The sequence below is a fragment of the Halichoerus grypus genome, chromosome 7, assembly GCF_964656455.1.
Source record: "Halichoerus grypus chromosome 7, mHalGry1.hap1.1, whole genome shotgun sequence".
Classification (NCBI taxonomy): Eukaryota; Metazoa; Chordata; class Mammalia; order Carnivora; family Phocidae; genus Halichoerus; species Halichoerus grypus.
The window spans coordinates 15,716,654-15,735,476 of record NC_135718.1 but is presented as its reverse complement, the minus strand read 5'-3'; the positions used below and the strand labels follow the sequence as shown (position 1 = coordinate 15,735,476).

Here is an 18,823-nt window from a genome sequence, read left to right as displayed (position 1 = left end):
AATTTCATGAATTGCAATAATGCCTTTTGATATGTAAGCAATGGGTTACTAAGGGATGCAATCCACAGAAGAGTTAGTATTAAAAATCTTTTAAGTATTAAAAATCTTAAGACTTATTAAGAATTATAGTGGGGGTAGTAGGGGGTGGGGTGTACAGGAATGCATCAAAATAAGCTCAAGTGATTTAGCATTGGCTTGGCCTAGAAGTTTCTTTTGGGAATTTGAAGAACTCGTATCCATTTATTCATTCTGAAATATTTAGTTAAACGCCTACTATGTGTAAGACGCTGGGAATACAGCAGTGAAGAGGTAGTTTCCTTTCTTTAAAGAGCTTACATTTGGGTGTATTGGAATTCTGAATCGTGAATCCAAGGGCACGATAAACCGAATAAAGCAGTGAACTGAGGGAGCCATGATTCTTCACAAACCGCAGCAAAATCAGTATTTTAAGTTTTCTATTTTTGGAAGCTGAGTGCTCTTTAGTTCTGGAAGGGGGGTGGGCAGGTGGGATGTAAAGAGATTGCCCGCCAAAGATATACACAGACTTCGTGTTTGGGTTCAGCAGTTTAGCACTGGAACTCCAAATTACACCTGCAGCATCGAACTAACCCGACCTAGGAGGCAGATAGGATTCCAGGAGAAAAACTACTCCATCAGAACCTTCAGAAGGTACAGCCATCTCAGCCTACAGCAGAAGGCCATGAACTACAATTCCCACACGCCCTTGCGACAGCCCCTCCCGCCAGCACAACTTCGAAGTATGAGAAAGATGGAGGGACGTCGGGCGCACTCCTGTTGCGTCATTAGAGTGCGACTCCAGATACAAAATAGGTCTGGGCTACTAAAGTATGGCAGCTGCTGAGGCGGCGGTGGTATCGTCGTCATCTTTGGAAACAGACACAGCCCTGGTCCCTGAAACTGCAGGAACAGCCGCAGCAACGGCCGGCGCCTCACCAGCGACGGCTGCAGCCGCGGCCGTCGCGGCCGCTGCCAGAACCGGATCCGAAGCCAGGGTCTCCAAGGCCGCTTTGGCTACTAAGCTGCTGTCCCTGAGCGGCGTGTTCGCCGTGCACAAGCCCAAAGGGCCCACTTCAGCCGAGCTGCTGAATCGGCTGAAGGAGAAGCTGTTAGCAGGTACTGCAGCCCGGGTGGGGACCAGGCTGAGGCGGTCGCCGCGAGAGCGGAAGCCGCGGAGAGCCAATGGGCTTTTTTTGCGCGCTTGTGGCTCGAGAAGTAAAAGGAGGGGAAAGGGAGGATGACCACTGAATTAGCTCTGAACAGAAATCTGGGGCATCTCGGGCTTGGACTTGCCCTGACGTGAACTCCTGTAGCCTAGTTGGCCGTTGTCGTTCTCAAGGGAAGAACAAAAAACAAAACACAAAATCCCCACACTTACACAAATAAACCTCTTCCCTTGGGCAGACAAACTAATATTCTGTAATCTGATCGCCCAGGAGCCTTTTGTTTGGCTCAGGTTGATAAACCCCGCCTGGAGGAAGCACTGGCTCTCTACCCCCAAAGTTGCATTCTTAAAATAGTTTGGAGATACAGATCTTACTCATTTAACCAAGACTTCAATGCAGTGATTTTCACATAGTGGACATAAGAATTATTTAGAGTCCCTTGTACAAATGCAGATTCCCGATCCCTGCCCTCCCAGAGATTGTGATTTTGAGGTTCTGGGGTATTTTTTAGGGAACCATTTTTAAACTGTTCCTCCACGTGATTCTGGTGTTAAGTGGCCTTTGGGCCACATTTTGAGGAACACTAAATATAATTTGAGAGCATTCTTTTTTGTTTGTTTCTTCATGTACACTGGGAGAGTATTAGAAAAGCCTGGAGGATCCCTCAGTTCGTCAGCCCAGTAGATTATTTCGCACAGTGGCATCAAGGAACCTTAGATTTATTGGTCACCTACAATAGCCAGATCTAGCCTATAGGGATGGGAAGATGAAAGATCCTGTCTTTTCTCTTAACTGAGCTCATAGCATAGAAATTTCTGCAGACTTTGGTGATAAAACTATTTGCTACATATTCAGGGCTCTCCTGAATTTGGCCCTGGCCTGTCTTTCCATTAAAAAACAGTCCAGGAACTTTTCTTCTCCACCTCCCCCTCCTCCTTCTTCTTTTTAAGATTTATTTATTTTATTTTATTTTATTTTATTTTTTTTAAAGATTTTTATTTATTTATTTGAGACAGAGAGAATGAGAGAGAGAGAGCACATGAGAGGGGGGAGGGTCAGAGAGAGAAGCAGGCTCCCCGCCGAGCAGGGAGCCCGATGCGGGACTCGATCCAGGGACTCCAGGATCATGACCTGAGCCGAAGGCAGTCGCTTAACCAACTGAGCCACCCAGGCGCCCAAGATTTATTTATTTTAGAGTGAGAGAGAGAGAGAGAGAGTACAAGCAGGGGGAAGAGGCAGAAGGAGAGGGAGAGACTCTCAAGCAGACTACCCCCGCTGAGCATGGCTTTCTTCTAGAAGCCTCTCACTCAGATGCAGATATTCTCATTACTCCATTTCTATGTTGCTTTGACTGGTCTAGTCTATATTTTATGTTAGCTAGACCAGGCTACCTGGGAAGGTTCTAAAAGATACGAATTTCAAGGCAGCACATTCTGATGCCAGCCAGGTTTGACACCCACTGGTTTATGCCACTGTTAATGGTCATAGCCTCTATTAACAATTCTGGCCTTTCCCTTTATTGATTCATGCTATACTAAAATCCTTGCTCTTCTTTGTCTATCTGAATCCTTCAAGGCCCAAAACATCAGAATTTTATAGCCAGAAAAGACCTTAAGAGATACTCTTCCATAAATGTTACCAATAGGATGAACCAAATTCCAATATAGTAGAGGTGGTATGTCTTCGAACTTGAAAGAGGTAAATTTGGACACAAAGGGAAGAAGCAGGTTTGTGGGCCTTCGTACTCCAAGGAGTGTCAAGTTGAAAAATACAGAGAGTTCTCCAAAAGTTTTCTATAAATTTATAGATGAGAGGTCCATAATGAATTACCAGTGAAGGGTGAAAGGTTTGAAGCCTGGGCCTGTCCTTATGGTTGCATTCTTTTTTTTTTTTTTCTTTAATTATTTTTATTATTTTTAAAAAAATTTTTTTATTGTTATGTTAATCCCCATACATTACATCATTAGTTTTAGATATAGTGTTCCATGATTCATTGTTTGTGCATAACACCCAGTGCTCCATGCAGAACGTGCCCTCCTCAATATATGGTTGCATTCTTAAAAATGGTTTGGAGAAAGCAGGCCCTTCCACGCACGGTGATATAATCAGAGAGTGGCATGAGGACTGTGTTCCAGACAGATGGTTTTCTGTAATTACGTGGTCAGGCCAGGCAACACAGCACATCCTTTTGGCCATCTATTCTGGCTTCTCCATTATTGCTCTGCTTCCTTTCTCTTCTTTTCTGTGTCCTCTCTTTTCATTTCTTTTGCTCTATTTTTTATCTTCTCCATGTCAGTGGTTATAAGGGAAGTTTGATGGGTTTGGGAGTTGTAGATCAATACAGCTGTTCTTTCCTTTCTCATTTGAAGTTCAGTAGCCAATATTCTGTCAATGTATTGATATATATAACAATAATAATGATAGTAATAACAATAACTTATTGAGTGCCATGTAGTTTCCAAAGCACTTTCAGATAACATTATTTCAATTTATCTTTACAATGGGAAAATGAGATGGCCCAGGTTGGCATTTTCTTTTTTTAAATCTAAATGCTTCAGAGTTTAAGAGGCAACTTAACTGTTACCTACTTCCCACATAACCTTTTGTTAAGATTAACTTCTTGAAGGAATTGAGGGTTTTGATTTGGAGAGAAGGGCAACAAAAATAGATAATTTGGGAAATTAGTGTTCTTAGAGGTAGCCTTTTGAAAGGTATGCTGGACATTAGGTAGCTGGGGGTACCAGCAAAGAATACCAGGAAACAAGAGAGAATTAGAAATTAAATCAAGAACTTTTAAAACTAGCTGCCTATGTAAAAACTAACTTCTTTTCATCATTCTCTAACAGCCCACTACTCCTGGGAATTTACTAGGTTTTTCAGGGTTAGCCTGGATATTTGCTCACGTTTAAAAAAAATTTTTTTTCCCCTTAGAAAATGAATTCTACTTTCTACACAACTAATTTTGGAATACTGTTTCTTTGTAGTTTAGGGAGTATCTGTATATTTTTAAGTCTGTTCTCTGCTAATAATGTTATCTTAATCTGTTAAGTTTGTACAGTCCTTTTTGTTTTGAGTACTCCATCCACCCTCCCCCCACCTTTATGTAGATCTTACTTCATTTGTCTTGCTAATTGCCATTTTTCATCCAATTACTCTCATAGAAGCTGGAATGCCTTCTCCAGAATGGACCAAAAGGAAAAAGCAGACTTTGAAAATTGGACATGGAGGGACGCTAGACAGTGCAGCCCGAGGAGTTCTGGGTAAGAGATATGAATGGAAGTTTGATGTAACTACCACATATTATAGAAAGAAATACTGATTGAGAGCAGATAAAGCCATGCCATTTTCAGTCTTTTGGAGTATTTCAGATCTACTGGATTTATAACGCCATCTTCAAAAGAAGCCCTTAAATGGTACGAGGTATACAAAGCTGTTAGAAATAGCCACTTTTTTGTGTGGATGGGGCTTTGAGACAGGATTTGTATCTGTGAAGAAAAGAGTTAACGTAGCAGGCCTGAAATTGCTATGTTTAGAAAGGCCTGCTTGCAAGGCTCGCCCTTGGCAGGTATCTGGGGGAACTTGGATTTGAGAATGTTCCCACCCTTCCATATCTGATAAGGGTGGTTTGCTGTGCCTCATCTGTTGGTGTGAACAGTGTGGTGTATGCTGAACACCTGCTTTCCTTTTGGAGTCTGGAATTTTGTCCTACCACTTGGGCAGATGTGTCTGGGTAACCATCCTCACCCCCCCTCCCCCAATTAAGAACTTTGGGCACCGAGTTTCTAATAGGCTTCCCTGAGTAGGAACATTGCACATGCTTTTTACATGTTGGAGAAAGGAGCATGCTCTAGTGTCCCCTGTCATAGGAGGAAGAGAGAATAAGGAAACCTATGTGTGGATTTCTCCAGTGTCTTTTTACCTTTATGATCCTACTATGTAACGTTACTATGTCACTGTAGTGAGTCTTAGCCATGTATGAATCTTCCAACGTGGAGTGTCGTGTTGGGGATTCCTGACAAAGTATTTGGCGCTCTTTTTTTTTTTCTTTTTTTTTGCCTGTCTCAGATTTCATTTCTGAGATCAGCTCTTTTGAGAAAGTGAGCCTTATGGTTCCTGAGAGGAAGTCACACTTTCTCTTGGAGGTACAGTGAGCATTATTGCTTGTGGAGGCGGATTGGTATAATTGACTGACAGGAGAAAAATCACTTATCCCTTTTTACTCTTTTTTTTTTTTTTTTTTTTTATGCCTCTGGTAGAGGTTCTAAAGTTTACAGACTGCTAAAGTATGTATCCACATACTTTACAAATGTTTTAGATGTTTAAATTGTTTTACAAACTTTTTGTATAATTCTGTCCATGGTCACAGAAATACATATGTTGGGATTCGTGTCCCCGTATCCTAGAAACATAGTTCTGTAGGACAATACTTACTTTTTTACGTGGTCTGGTGTTTTGTACTTTATTCTATTTCATTTTTTTTTAAGTGTTGATAATCCACTAATGATTTTTGTCATGCATTAATGGGTTGTGATTCACGGTTTATAAAATACTGTGCTACAGTGTCCAGTCCATTTTATTAGAGCTAAAAAATTAGTTACAAAGAACAAACCTGATCTAAGCTGTCCAAAGGAAATGAATGATTATTTAGAAGAAAAGGATAAAGTTGGTGAAGAAAATTCTATTTTTCAAGAAAGTTAGAAACAATGTATGATTGTGCACTTTCAAAAATTAGTTTTTAATTCATTTGGAAAAATAGCTTTACTGAGGGTTTAAATAGATTTATTATTATTATTTTTTAAGATTTTTATTTTTTTTTATTTATTTGAGAGAGAGAGAGAGCATAAGAGGGGGTGGGGTCAGAGGGAGAAGTAGACTCCCTGCCGAGCAGGGAGCCCGATGCAGGACTCCATCCCGGGACTCCGGGATCATGACCTGAGCTGAAGGCAGTCGCTTAACCAACTGAGCCACCTAGGTGCCAGAGGGTTTAAATAGATTTAAAAAAACACACGGAAATCCATTTTCCTGAGTTAGAGAACTTGAATAGGCAAATTCTGACCACTTAAAGTTACTGTTTCTTACCGTAACTAATGATAATCATTTAATGAGCAGCGTACTATGTGTGAAGTCTTCAGCTTAGGGCATACATAAATTATATACTTTAATCCTCTTGTAAACCTATAAGGTAGGTGTTATTATTCCTCATTTTACAGAAGAAGAAATGAAGACCCCGAGAGAGAGTGCACTGTCATGGTTTGTGGCAGAGTCAGAATTTTGAGCCAGATCTGCTCAGTTCCAGAGCTTCTGCCCTAACCTGGTATGGCAAATACTTGGGCCTCCTGCCTTCCTGCCACGCCCATTGCAGGGTTACCTAGCAGTCATAGCATTCTTTGTGACTGGTCCTGAAAGTGGCTTCACAGTTTTTATTAGTTCAGTGCTCCTGGAGTTGAAGCCTATTCGTTGTAACCATTCTGTTCTACTGTTTTCCACGGCACAGCACCAAGAATATGAGAAGAGATAGGATAAGGTCTGCTGTTTATTTATGAATAGACGAATTGTATTCATTTCTGGTGGTTTTTACTCACTGGTATGCAGAAAATAGTGATATTGAAGGCAGTGAATAAATAAGTTTATTTTTTACCCTAAAGCTAAGGGATCTTGTTGAAATTTCCATTTTAGTATTATGAAAGGCTGGCATTTGGCTAAGATTTGTATGAGTGGAAGAAATTGCATTGGAAATAATTTCCTATTTGGAGGCTTAATTTATATTTGATCACCCAGGAACTTTTATGATGATATAATCTGTGCATATGTCACATTTATTAATTTGTTTTCTATTACCTATAGTTCCCAAGGAGGAATAAGGTAAAAAAAAATGTAGGTATTTAGTCACAGAATAAAGGGTATTCATTGTTTAAATTAGTAATTCTGGAGACTTAGAAGTTGATTTTTGTTGTATGGTGGAATAAACACTGGGTTCTAGTCATCATGAGTTTGTGAACCTAGCAGCTTTACTAAGTACACACAGCCTGGGAAAAATCTATACCCTCTCTGAATTCCATTTGTTTATCTCTTGAAAGGGGTAAGTAACATCTACCATAACTTTCAGTAGATTTATTGAAATATCAAATGAAATATCTATAACCTACAGATGTATGCTATACTCTGTCAAGTGCTTTATAGAGGTCTTTTTTTTTTTTTAAACAAAACTGGACCTGTATGAAAAAATATACTTTTACTTTCAACATGTAGACTGTTTTTGCTGGGACTTTTTTCCTTTGTAATATTAATGGTACAGATTTAAGAATTTAGTTGACAATTTAAGATGTAATCTGAAATTTGGGTTTATAATTCTATTAACCTATATTATATATAATATATATGACATATAATTCTATAAAGAGGGCTTGTAAGATTCTTAAAAATCCTATGGTAAGTAGAATAATGGCCCCCTAAATATGCCTGTGTCGTAACCTCCAGAAGCTATGAAGATTCTATCACAATCTATGTTAGGTTCTATCACAAGAAGAAATTAAGGTTGCTAATGAGCTGCCTTTAAGATAAAGAGATTATCTTGGAATATCCAGGTAGACCCAGTGTAATCACAAGGGTCTTTAAAAGTGGAAGAGAGAGATGTGGCATTGGAAGCAGTGGTTGGAGTGTTGTGATTGCCGGCTTTGAATGAGGGAGTCACTGAGCCGAGGAATGTCAGCAGCCTCTAGAAGCTAGAAAAGGCAAGCAACCTCCCATAGAAAGACTCTAGAGAGATTCTTCCATAGGGCCTTTAGAAAAGACTGCAGCCATGTAGACACCCTGATCTTTAGCTTAGTAAAACTAATTTCAGACTTCTGATCTCCAGAACTGTAAGATAATGTTTGTTGTTTTAAACTACTAAGTTGGTAATTTGTTACAGCAGCAATAGGAAACAAATACACCCATTTATTATAAATCACCTGAAATGGAATCTCAGTTTCTGTCACTTCAAAAATTATTATTTTGGGGGGCGCCTGGGTGGCTCAGTAGATTAAGTGTCTGCCTTCAGCTCAGGTCATGATCCCAGGGTCCTGGGAACAAGTCCCACGGCGGGCTCCTTGCTCAGCGGGGAGCCTGCTTCTCCCTCTGCCTGCCACTCACCCTGCCTCTGCTCTCTCTCTCTGACAAATAAATAAATAAAATCTTCAAAAAAATTTTTTTAACTTTAGAGGTTATAAAATTACTGAAAAATTTTAGAAAATATAAAAAACAATAAAGTTAAAAATGATCTATTTTCCACCTTCAGCAGTAGTCACTGACATTTTTGTTATATTTTCTCCTAGCTTTATATCTCTGCAAAATTTTTAAAGTAAGCTGTTTTATTGTATGTACATTTGTATTCTTTTTTTTTTTTACTTAACATCATAACATAATCATTTTTATGTTAAAGAACTCTCGGTAAACATTTTTCTTTTTTTAACTTTATTGAAGAATAATTGACAAATATAATTGTGTATATTTAAAGTATTGAAATCATATCAGGTATATTCTCCACCACAGTAGTATGAAACTAAGAAATCAATTACAGTAGGAAAGCTAGAAAACTCACAAATATGTAGAAGTTAACACACTTTGAACAGCCAATGGGAAAGGGAAAATCAGAGAATGTCTTGAAACAAGGGAAAATAGAAACACAACATACCAAAACTTATGGGATGCAGGAAAAGCAGTTCCAAGAGGGAAATAAACATTATTTTTAAGGGTGACATAATGTTCTGTCCTATCAATTGTATCAAATACAATTATTTAACCATTTCCCTATTGAGATCATTGATCTTAGAGTTTTGTTAGTAGGACTGATTTTGTGAGGAACATCTTTATGAATAAAACTCTTTTTGGTTTTGGATTATTAAGATAGATTTCTAGAAGTGGAAAGATACAGGTCTTTTAAGATGGTTGCAAGGGTGTTAGAGAATTAGGTAAATGGCAATAGAAACTTCCAACTGCAAAAGCTTTGGAATTACATGTGTCATATCCTTGCCTGTTCTGAAGTGGCTTTCATCATTTAAAAAAGTCTATCTTTATGATTTGAGAATAGAATACTGGGACATTTGGATAGGTTTGGAGATAGTGGATTTTTTTACAGGGAGACATTTGAGCACAGAAAATTTGGGAGATGGAGAAAGAAAGTAGTCACTGTGAGAGTGCTTGGCAAACCCTGTTATTCATTCATTCTCCCAGTTCTTCCCACTTTTCAAACTGTTGTGTCTCTGTTCATGCCTTTCTTTTCAGACAAACTGCTCATCTCTGTCTTCTTTAGTATTAGAAATCCTACTGACCTTTCCAGATTTGGCTGAAATGCTCTCTCCTACATGGGTAGCCTGTCCACCTTTGCTCTTTTATGTTGCTAGTGTAAAATTTCATTCTATTCTAACATTAACTCACTAAGGGCTGAAACCAGGTCTTACTTATTTCTGTGCCTGTGTAATAAGTACTGAATAAAATGTTCAATGATTGAATGAGAAAAAGCTGAGTAAAAATTCTGTCTAGTAAACTGTCCCTTGAATGAAAAGCCACTGGTTGGTTGGGCCTCAACTCCAGATAATCTTTCTACATACCACTTTTGTAGTAGTCTTCCTAGAATTCCGCTTTCACTGATCACCTAACTTCAGTGGGCCTTGGTTTTCTTGGATATAAAATGAGAAGATTAAGCTGGATAACTTTAAAATGCCTTCTTGTTTCAAATTCTATCATTCTGGATCACTGACCTAGCAGTGAAATCAGTGTTTCAACCATGATAAAGTCAAACATGTCAGCCTCTTCTAAGACACCTGCACTCTGGTTGATAAACCCACTGTGCTCATTCTTGCATCTGAGTATTTGTGCAGTTTGTTCCTTTTTTAAAACATGCTTCTCTCTTCTCTGTATGTTCAAATTCTAAACATCCTTTAAGGCCTATCTCAAGCTCTGTTTGAAATGCTTGAATGAGCATTATCTGGCCTCTAGCAATTTAGAGTACTCCCTTCTTTGACCTCCTACAGCAATTATTCTGTGTTCATTTTGACTCTTACCCATATACTGTCTTATTGCTATTTAGCATTACTCACTCATTAATTCATGCACCATTTTTTTGAGCACTTGCCATTTCCCTTATCTGTATTTTATTTTCCCCATGAGGTTATAAACTCTTTCAAAGTCAGGAAATGTTCTGTTCATTAAAAGTATTGTTCCTGGGACTGTGTACATAGTAGCTGTTCCAGAAATATTGACTGGGGATTCTTGAATGGAACAAAATTGCGTTGAATCTTTGTTATTATTATATAAAGTTTTTTTCCTGGACAGTAGCAGCTATCATTTGAAAAGTATGTTGCTCATCCTAGGATACTAAAGGCAGACAGTTGTTTTTATCTTAGTCTTTGAACTAATATGACTCTATCATAGAAGCTTAGGGGGGGTTTGGGATGACTTAATGTGGGGGTTGAGATTTTGAGCTGGGTTTCGAAGGATGGATTTTGAACACTAGAGAGTTGGTACTATAGGCATTGGGCCCCTATTGAGGATTGTGGGGCTTTGTAGTGTGCTGTGCAGGTAATCAGAAATGGTTATAAAATGGTATGAATCGAAAGGGAAAGGGATCGAATGTAGAACAGTCAGGTTAGTAGTGGTTTAGGCTAATTTAGGCTTATGGCAGTGGGAAGAAAGCCTAGATGAGTAAGGTGGCAGAAGGATAAAAAGGAAGGGGGTCTACTGTTAGACTGGTCTGAATTTTGACTCCACCATATACTAGTTGTTAGATGCTGGGCAAAGTTCTTAGTCTCTCTCTGTCTCAGTTTCCTCATCTATAAAATAGGGATAATTGTATTATTTTTTAGGGTTGTTATAAGGATTAAATGAGCTAATGAATGGAAAGCATTTAGAGTGGAATTTGATACATGGTAAACTCAATGAATGATATCTGCTATAAATATTCATGATAATTCTTTTAGCTGGTCAGTCATTTCTTCTTGTTTTTTCTTGTAATTCTGAATTGTGGTGTTTATACTGTGTTCTTTTACGAAATCGTATCCATTGATGAGAAATACTTCAATTCTTATAAAAATTTGCTTTCTGTTAAGTGAAGAAATGATTGTAAACTCTCATTCTCGTCTGGTGAAATGTATTGTCATAAGGATAAAAAATGTTTGAAGTTGAAGAGATAGGCGGGGCATTGTTGTACTTAATATGTGGTGTATGTGAACATACGTTCTCCAAGCTCTCATTTTACCTTGTATTCTTCTTTGTGTTTGGTTGATCTGTTATGCTTCTGTTTTCTTGATTGTATACTGCTGGACACTAATCATTTTTAAATGGTTCATTAGTTATGATGATGGTTTTTGTTTTGTTTGATAATGAACTTTATCAAAAGGCTTTATCATACTGTGGTTAAATTGTACCGTGTATTTTTCACTTATCCATATATAAAATTCCAGTTAGTCCTCTGAGATTGTTCTAGAACTTTTCATTATGTAATTGTCTGGGTTGAGGTTTCTCTCATGTTTAACACTTTGAGAGAAAAAAAAAAGAAGTGTCCCTCCCATCCTCTCTTCAGAATTTCTAAGTTGCATGACAAGTTCAACTGATTGGAGTAATAGGAACCCTCTAGTTATGCTAAATATATGTTCTTTCCAACTTTATGTTACTTGTGCCAGGAAATTATGACCAAAATATATAGATATTTCAAAAATCTAGTTTTCATAATAGAGTGTCATAATATTTCTTTCTTTGATTTATAGTGGTTGGAATTGGAAGGGGAACAAAAATGTTGACCAGTATGTTGTCAGGGTCCAAGGTAAGAACACTGGAATACTTTTCTTTTTCTTTTCTCTTGAATGTTTTTCTTAGTGACCTATGTTCTGGATTTTAATCAATTAAAAAATTGTGTACATTGCATTTACAGGTGTTATTCCTGAGTATTAACTGCATTTGTCCTGATAGCTGAGATTCAAAATATTGAGACTATAAATTGGAAATGCTTCAACAAATTGATTTATAGAAGCAAAAACTCTGCAGTGCTTATCATTTTAAAAATTATATTGTCTTTTTATGTATTTCTTAGATGAACTAGAACTTACAGATCATAAATTCTATTGGCAGATTTTTTTAAACCTTGGAATTTTTATAGAAACAATGCCATTAAAAAGAAAAAGAAACAATACCATTTTATAACCCATACACTTTTCAGCAAAAAGACCTGCTATGTTCACTGGTTACAAAATGTTTACTAAAGACAAGTGAGGCTTCTTTAGGGATGATAAGTTACGTCATTCATCTGTGAGAGTAACCTTGGCTGAGTCAAAAAGCACTTTTTAAGGCACTTGAGGAGAGAGAGGAAGGTTTATGCAGGGGCAGGGAGAGCTGTGGATAGCTTCAGGCAGTCAGTGAGAACCCTCCTGCAAAACAGCAGGGTAGAAGGAGCATTGAAACAGAGGTCAGTGTGTCAAAGGGGTTAACCTCTGTGGGCCTGTCAGTTTTTCCTTAGGAAGAATGATTCGATCCCCTCTAGGATCTCTTGCAGCTCTAAGAGAGACAATCATATCTGAATTCTAATTGGCAGTGAGGTGCTGGTTATAGTATTTGTGGCTAGGGACCAGTGAAAATGCCTACGCAGGAGGTAGAGAAGGATTTCAGCAAGTTCCTGGACTAACTTTATTTATTTATTTAATGTTATGTTATGTTATGTTAATCACCATACATTACATAATTAGTTTGTTTTTTTTTTTTTAAAGATTTTATTTATTTATTTGACACAGAGAGACACAGCGAGAGGGGGAACACAAGCAGGGGGAGTGGGAGAAGGAGAAGCAGGCTTCCCACGGAGCAGGGAGCCCGATGCGGGGCTCGATTCCAGGACCCTGGGACCATGACCTGAGCCGAAGGCAGATGCCTAACGACTGAGCCACCCAGGCGCCCCACATCATTAGTTTTTGATGTAGTGTTCCATGATTCATTGTTTGCGTATAACACCCAGTGCTCCATGCAGAACGTGCCCTCTTTAATCCCATCACCAGGCTAACCCATCCCCCCACCCCCCTCCGCTCTAGAACCCTCAGTTTGTTTCTCAGAGTCCATCGTCTCTCATGGTTCGTCTCCCCCTCCGATTTCCCCCCCTTCATTTTACCCTTTCTACTATCTTCTTTTTTTTTTTTAACATATAATGTCTTATTTGTTTCAGAGGTACAGGTCTGTGATTCAACAGTCTTATACAATTCACAGCGCTCACCATAGCACATACCCTCCCCAGTGTCTATCACCCAGCCACCACATCCCTCCCACCCCCCACCACTCCAGCAACCCTCAGTTTGTTTCCTGAGATTGAGAATTCCTCATATCAGTGAGGTCATATGATACATGTTTTTCTCTGATTGACTTATTTCGCTCAGCGTAATTAAAACCCTTCCTCTAAGTGGGATATGAATAGTTGGTCAAGTGAACTTGTCTAAATTGTTTCTTAAAATGTATATATGGTCAAAGACCATTTAAAAAAAACTTCCAGCTTATTGCAGACTAATGACTTCTGTAAAATATAATTTAAATGCTATGGCAACATCAGATTGCTAACAAGTTTCTAAACACCCTCATTTTCTGAGCTTATCTCATCGCGGGTGCTGGCTCATGGAGCACACTTTGAGTGGCAATGGTCTGAGTACACTTTTCTTAAAATAAAAAGCCCCCGAGAACATACTGTCTTTGACATCCCATTTTAGTTATCAATTGGAATAGAAACCTGTATCTTTCAGTTGGAAAGGATCTTAATACCTTAGATAAATGGAAAAATTTCAGTGTGTCTTGCTGTGTAATCTTTAAAATGTTGGTGTTGAAAAATCACAGAATACAAGAATTGTGTTAGAATGGCAGGGTTGGACGTGTTTTGCTAAATTTGTACATTGTGCTTAAGTACTTACACATGGAGTTTAGAGTTTTTCTTTGATACAGGGTTTTGCCATTTGCTTAATATTTGTTTCTTCTTAATATTTGTTACTTCTTCCAAAGTATAGACAGTGGTTACATTGATGCAGAATTATGGATGATTTTTATTTTCTTTCTTCACATTATTTAGTATTTTCTAAAATCTTGACAATGAACAAATCACTCTTATAATAATAACCAACAAGATATGTTTGCATTAAGGATTTGTTCTTTTACTCCAAGATGAAAGATGTGACATTCATTGGAATATTCATTATTCACCTCTCCCCTCCTCCCAAAACCACAAATACACCACTCTATTGAAAGGTTTTACATATAAATTCCAGGCATATTTCCAGAAGTATGACCGGAAATGTAAATACATCATTGGCTGTAGTTTAAGCTTTATTTATCACGAACCATTTTGGTATTCAGCTCGGAAAGCTGAATGTCATACAGTGAAATCACTGATCCTCGGATGACTGTATCCTAAATAGAAAATCCCAGGTGCATCTTATTACAGAAACCTAGTTCTTGGATGCTTCACATTTCAAAAATAGGCATTTTTGTCTTGTTAGCCATTTGTTTTTTTTACACTTTTAATTTTAGATTATGTATCTTTAAAAAATTAAGTCATTTAAATTTAACTGTGGAATATTACATTTTTATCAAAAGTAGTTAAAAATTGTTAATGAATTTTTAAAAATAGATTTTGTCTTTAGCACTGGAAGGAATCTTAGAGACTGCTTCCAAAAATTTTTTGACCAAGACCCCTAGTAAGAAATTAATTTTACATTGTGACCCTATATACACATACAAAAACCAAAAATTTCAGGGGCGCCTGAGTGGTTCAGTTGGTTAAGCTTTTGGCTCAGGTCACGATCTCAGGGTCCTGGGATTGAGCCCTGGGTTGGACTCCCTGCTCAGCGGGGAGCCTGCTTCTCCCTCTCCCTCTGCCCCTCCCCAGTTTGTGCGGGCGCTTGGTCTCTCTCTCTCTCTCTCTCAAATAAATAAATAAAATCTTAAAAAAAACAAAAAGCAAAAATTTTGTCAAAGAGCCTTAACCCTATGTACAATGTACTCTTGATATTTTTCCGTCTACTTCATGAAAAAAAATTGGTGCCTGCAGCCTCCAAACTAGGCACGGACCTACCAGACCTACCATTGGACCTAATGTTTACTCCTTCTCCACTTTCTACTTTTACAGATGAATTTTATTTACATCACAATGCCACTAGAAAAATTCGTCTTATAGTATGTGTAGGGTAGAGTTACCTCAAGGGTAGAATTATTTTGTTCTTGGATGGCAGATATTCAGTGTTCCCATTACAGCCATATCACAGTGCATCCCTCCCTCACCATCCAGTTCTGATTAGAGACATTGCTAATTGAACATGGCCTAACACTCTTTCCTGCTGAACCAAGAAACATCCTTAGAATTCATTTCAACATAATGCCACTTCATACAGCCACTACCAATTAATGGGTGGAGTGCTGACCTTTTTAATAAAATCTTTATGCCATCAGATGATTTGGTTCCATTCTTTGAAGACCAGAGACCATTTAAACCACCCAGCTCCTTTCTTGCATTCCTTCTGATTGAGATCAGTGTGTGATCTAAGAGTCCCGCTCTCTGTTCTTCACTGCTTCTTCGCCTCTCTTATAGTACTCTTTGCTTTGCCAGTGATCATGTTTCTTTTGAGCCATTTTTTTTTCACTGCATGTTCTTTTGAGTTACATTTATAATGTGTATAAAAAGCATCTAGGTTTTCTATATAATGCCTTAAGTACAGAAGTTGATCGATAAATCCTATTAAGAGTTGACCCTTGAAAAATGCAGAAGTTAAGGGTACTAACCCCCTACACAGTCAAAAATCACCATATAACTTTGGCTCCCTAAAAATTTAACTTACTAATAGTCTGTTGTTAATCATAAACATTACTGATATCATATATAGTCAATTAACACATACTTTGTATGTTATTTGAATTTTATACTGTATTCTTAAAGTAAGCTAGAGAAAAGAGTGGTATTTAAGAAAATCATAAAGAAAACATGCACTTACAGTACTGTACTATAAAAAATTACATATAAGTGGACCCACACAGTTCAAACCCATGTTATTCAAGTATCAGTAATACTCCTATTCCCAAGTGTTTTGTGTATCCCCAGATCTCTCTGCTGAGTTCCAGGCCTATTGGATCTCTCTAACTACATGTTCCATAGACACTGGCATTTATATTATCTAGGCAAGTTCTGTTGGAAACCTTGAGTACAGTTAATTACATTCCTTTTTCCTATCTATTTTTTCTGGTAGCCTAGGCAAAACATGGCACTCATCAGAAACAGGAAGCATCACCTGCCAGTTCTTTAGGGAGAAACAGTTTCTCTGGGCGTTAAAGTGAGAAAGAAATTTCTTAGTGTGAGGGAAATTGCATGACAGACAGTGGTTCTCAAAAATAGTTTTATAACAGATACAGAAGTGGATCTATATAAAATACAACTTAGGTAAGATAATTCTGAGAGAAGTTAGGCTAATGTGTCCCTTTGGCCTAACTTGGTCTAAATACCTAGAAGAAGGCAGTGGTTGCATGGTCCCTCTACCAGCTTCCCTAAATTATACTTTCTTTGAGCCAATCACTAAGCAGATGTACTTAGAAGTAACAAACTTTGATGAGATTTTGTAGTACTACCTTTATTAGCTTCCTATATTGCTGAATAAAGTCAGTTACTTATATGTGCTTTAGAAACCACATGAGCAGATGGAAGGGTTGATGTCCGATTATGAAATCACTGATGCCATATAAAGACTAACTAGCGTTTTCCAAATGTAAGGCCACTCCCCTATCTCTGTGGAGATAAACCGAAGTGGTACCTATAGGCAAAGCCAGCATTTCTTCAGAAAGCAGCTTTGTGTGCCTCCAGCAATTGAACAAATATTATTGTTGGGGTATCCAAACTTTTCCACCCTGGATGTGTTCAAAAGACAGTAACCTTCCCCCAACTATACAGTAGCGTTTTGAGGGCAACCAGTCAATGGCAACTCTGAAGTGTGACTTGCATATCGCTCCTGTGCAATACAAGCCAACTCTCCAGGACTTGCGCGTTTCTGTTGTTTTCTCCAGAGGCTAGGCCAGTTTGTACCTTGTCTTTACGCTCTATTAATATTCATACATTTCATAAGTACTATATTGAAAATTTGAAGGGCTTACACTTATGATCTGTAAAGAGCTATTCCTTTTTTAATGAAGACATTTGAAGTCACATGTTCTTGGTTTGGTAGGTTTTTAAAAAAATGTTCTTCCTCATCGTAAATAATATTCCTCTGTTTGTGAAACTTTGATCACAAGCTTTCAAACCAAACCTCGGAAAAAGCAGTTGCCTAGTTGAGATGGAAATGGTTATGTATCCTTTCTGTAATATAAAAATATTTTCCTTTCTCCTGAAGAGTACAGAAGCCAGTTTGCTCTTAAAGCTGTCTAGCTAGTATCTTGCTGTGGGGTTCAGGGAACTTGAAGATGAGTAGAGAGTAGAGTGGTACTAGTAGCAGAGAGAAGCCATGAATCCCAAAGAGCACACAGTTCACTGGAAACTTCTTTAAGAATTCCATAGGCCTTCCATTTGTTTTGTTGTAGTCAAATTATGTTGTAATGAATACCTTAGTAGAATTCAGAATTACCAAGTATGCATCCTGTCTCTGTGTAGAATTTAGGGCAGTAAACAGAAATACTTTAGACCCCATAGGATAAAATGGTGGTGTGTGTATACACATTCCCATGTCTTTTTTCTTCTAACCCATATCTTCCTGGTGGTGAGGTTTTGTTTCTCTTGGAGGCTTACCTGTCTGGGCGGATTTTTCTAAGTAGCTTGTGGACCATTTTTTTTTTAAAGATTTTTATTTATTTATTTGACAGAGAGAGTGAGAGAGGGAACACAAGCAGGGGGAGTGGGAGAGGGAGAAGCAGGCTTCCCGCTGAGCAGGGAGCCCGAAGCGGGGCTCGATCCCAGGACCCTCGGATCATGACCTGAGCTGAAGGCAGATGCTCAACGACTGAACCACCCAGGCACCCTGCTTGTGGACCGTTGACTAGAATTAAAAGATTATTATCATTAGATGCCAAGACAAGGGAGAGCTAGAAAACAGCTATGATTTAGATCAGCAATTCACAAAATATGGTCCAGGGACTTCTGAGGCTTTTTCAGGGGTCTGTTGAAGTCAAAACTGTTTTCATAGCTTTGCAGTCTGATGAGCATATTGTGGAGTTTTTCAGAGGTTACCTGATTGATAGCATGGCTTTGATAGTTAATGGAATGTGTGCATGTATATCAGTGTTTTAAACATTTTTGTGTTTTAATTTCTAACACAATAAGTATCAACAGGTAGAACTCATATGGAAAAAAAATTGTGCTAAGATTTCTAAATAACTTTCAAGTGTATATAGGGGTTTAAAACCACAATGTTTGAGAATTGCTGATTTAGGTATTATTTCCCTTAAAAAAAAATCCAGCATGTAGCCAGATTTCAGCATAAGCACAGAACCTGGAAGGATTTGAAACTTGGCAGATACAATCTGGATGTTCCAAACTATGGTGAAATGTGAAGAATTGCACAGATAAGAACTTCTCCAGCATGTATATAATTCTATCAATTTTTTATTAAGTGGCTACCATGTTTCCATTTAGTAAGAAACACAATAGAACAGCAATGCAAAATCCAAGCTAG

General features: G+C 38.1%; 1 protein-coding gene across 2 annotated transcripts in view; it reads left to right on the top strand.

Moving 5' to 3' along the window:
• Positions 1-807: 807 nt before the first annotated feature.
• The window catches only part of TRUB1 (TruB pseudouridine synthase family member 1), a 43,011-nt gene continuing 24,995 nt past the window's right edge, over positions 808-18,823 (top strand). For both annotated transcript variants that reach the window (XR_013449606.1, XM_036075729.2), the window contains exons 1-3: positions 808-1,134; positions 4,346-4,444; positions 11,927-11,982. Coding sequence is in view for 1 of the 2 variants with exons in the window: in XM_036075729.2 (XP_035931622.1) it covers positions 849-1,134; positions 4,346-4,444; positions 11,927-11,982 (441 nt within the window). In the remaining variant the exon portion in view is untranslated. The remainder of the gene's footprint in view (positions 1,135-4,345; positions 4,445-11,926; positions 11,983-18,823) is intronic.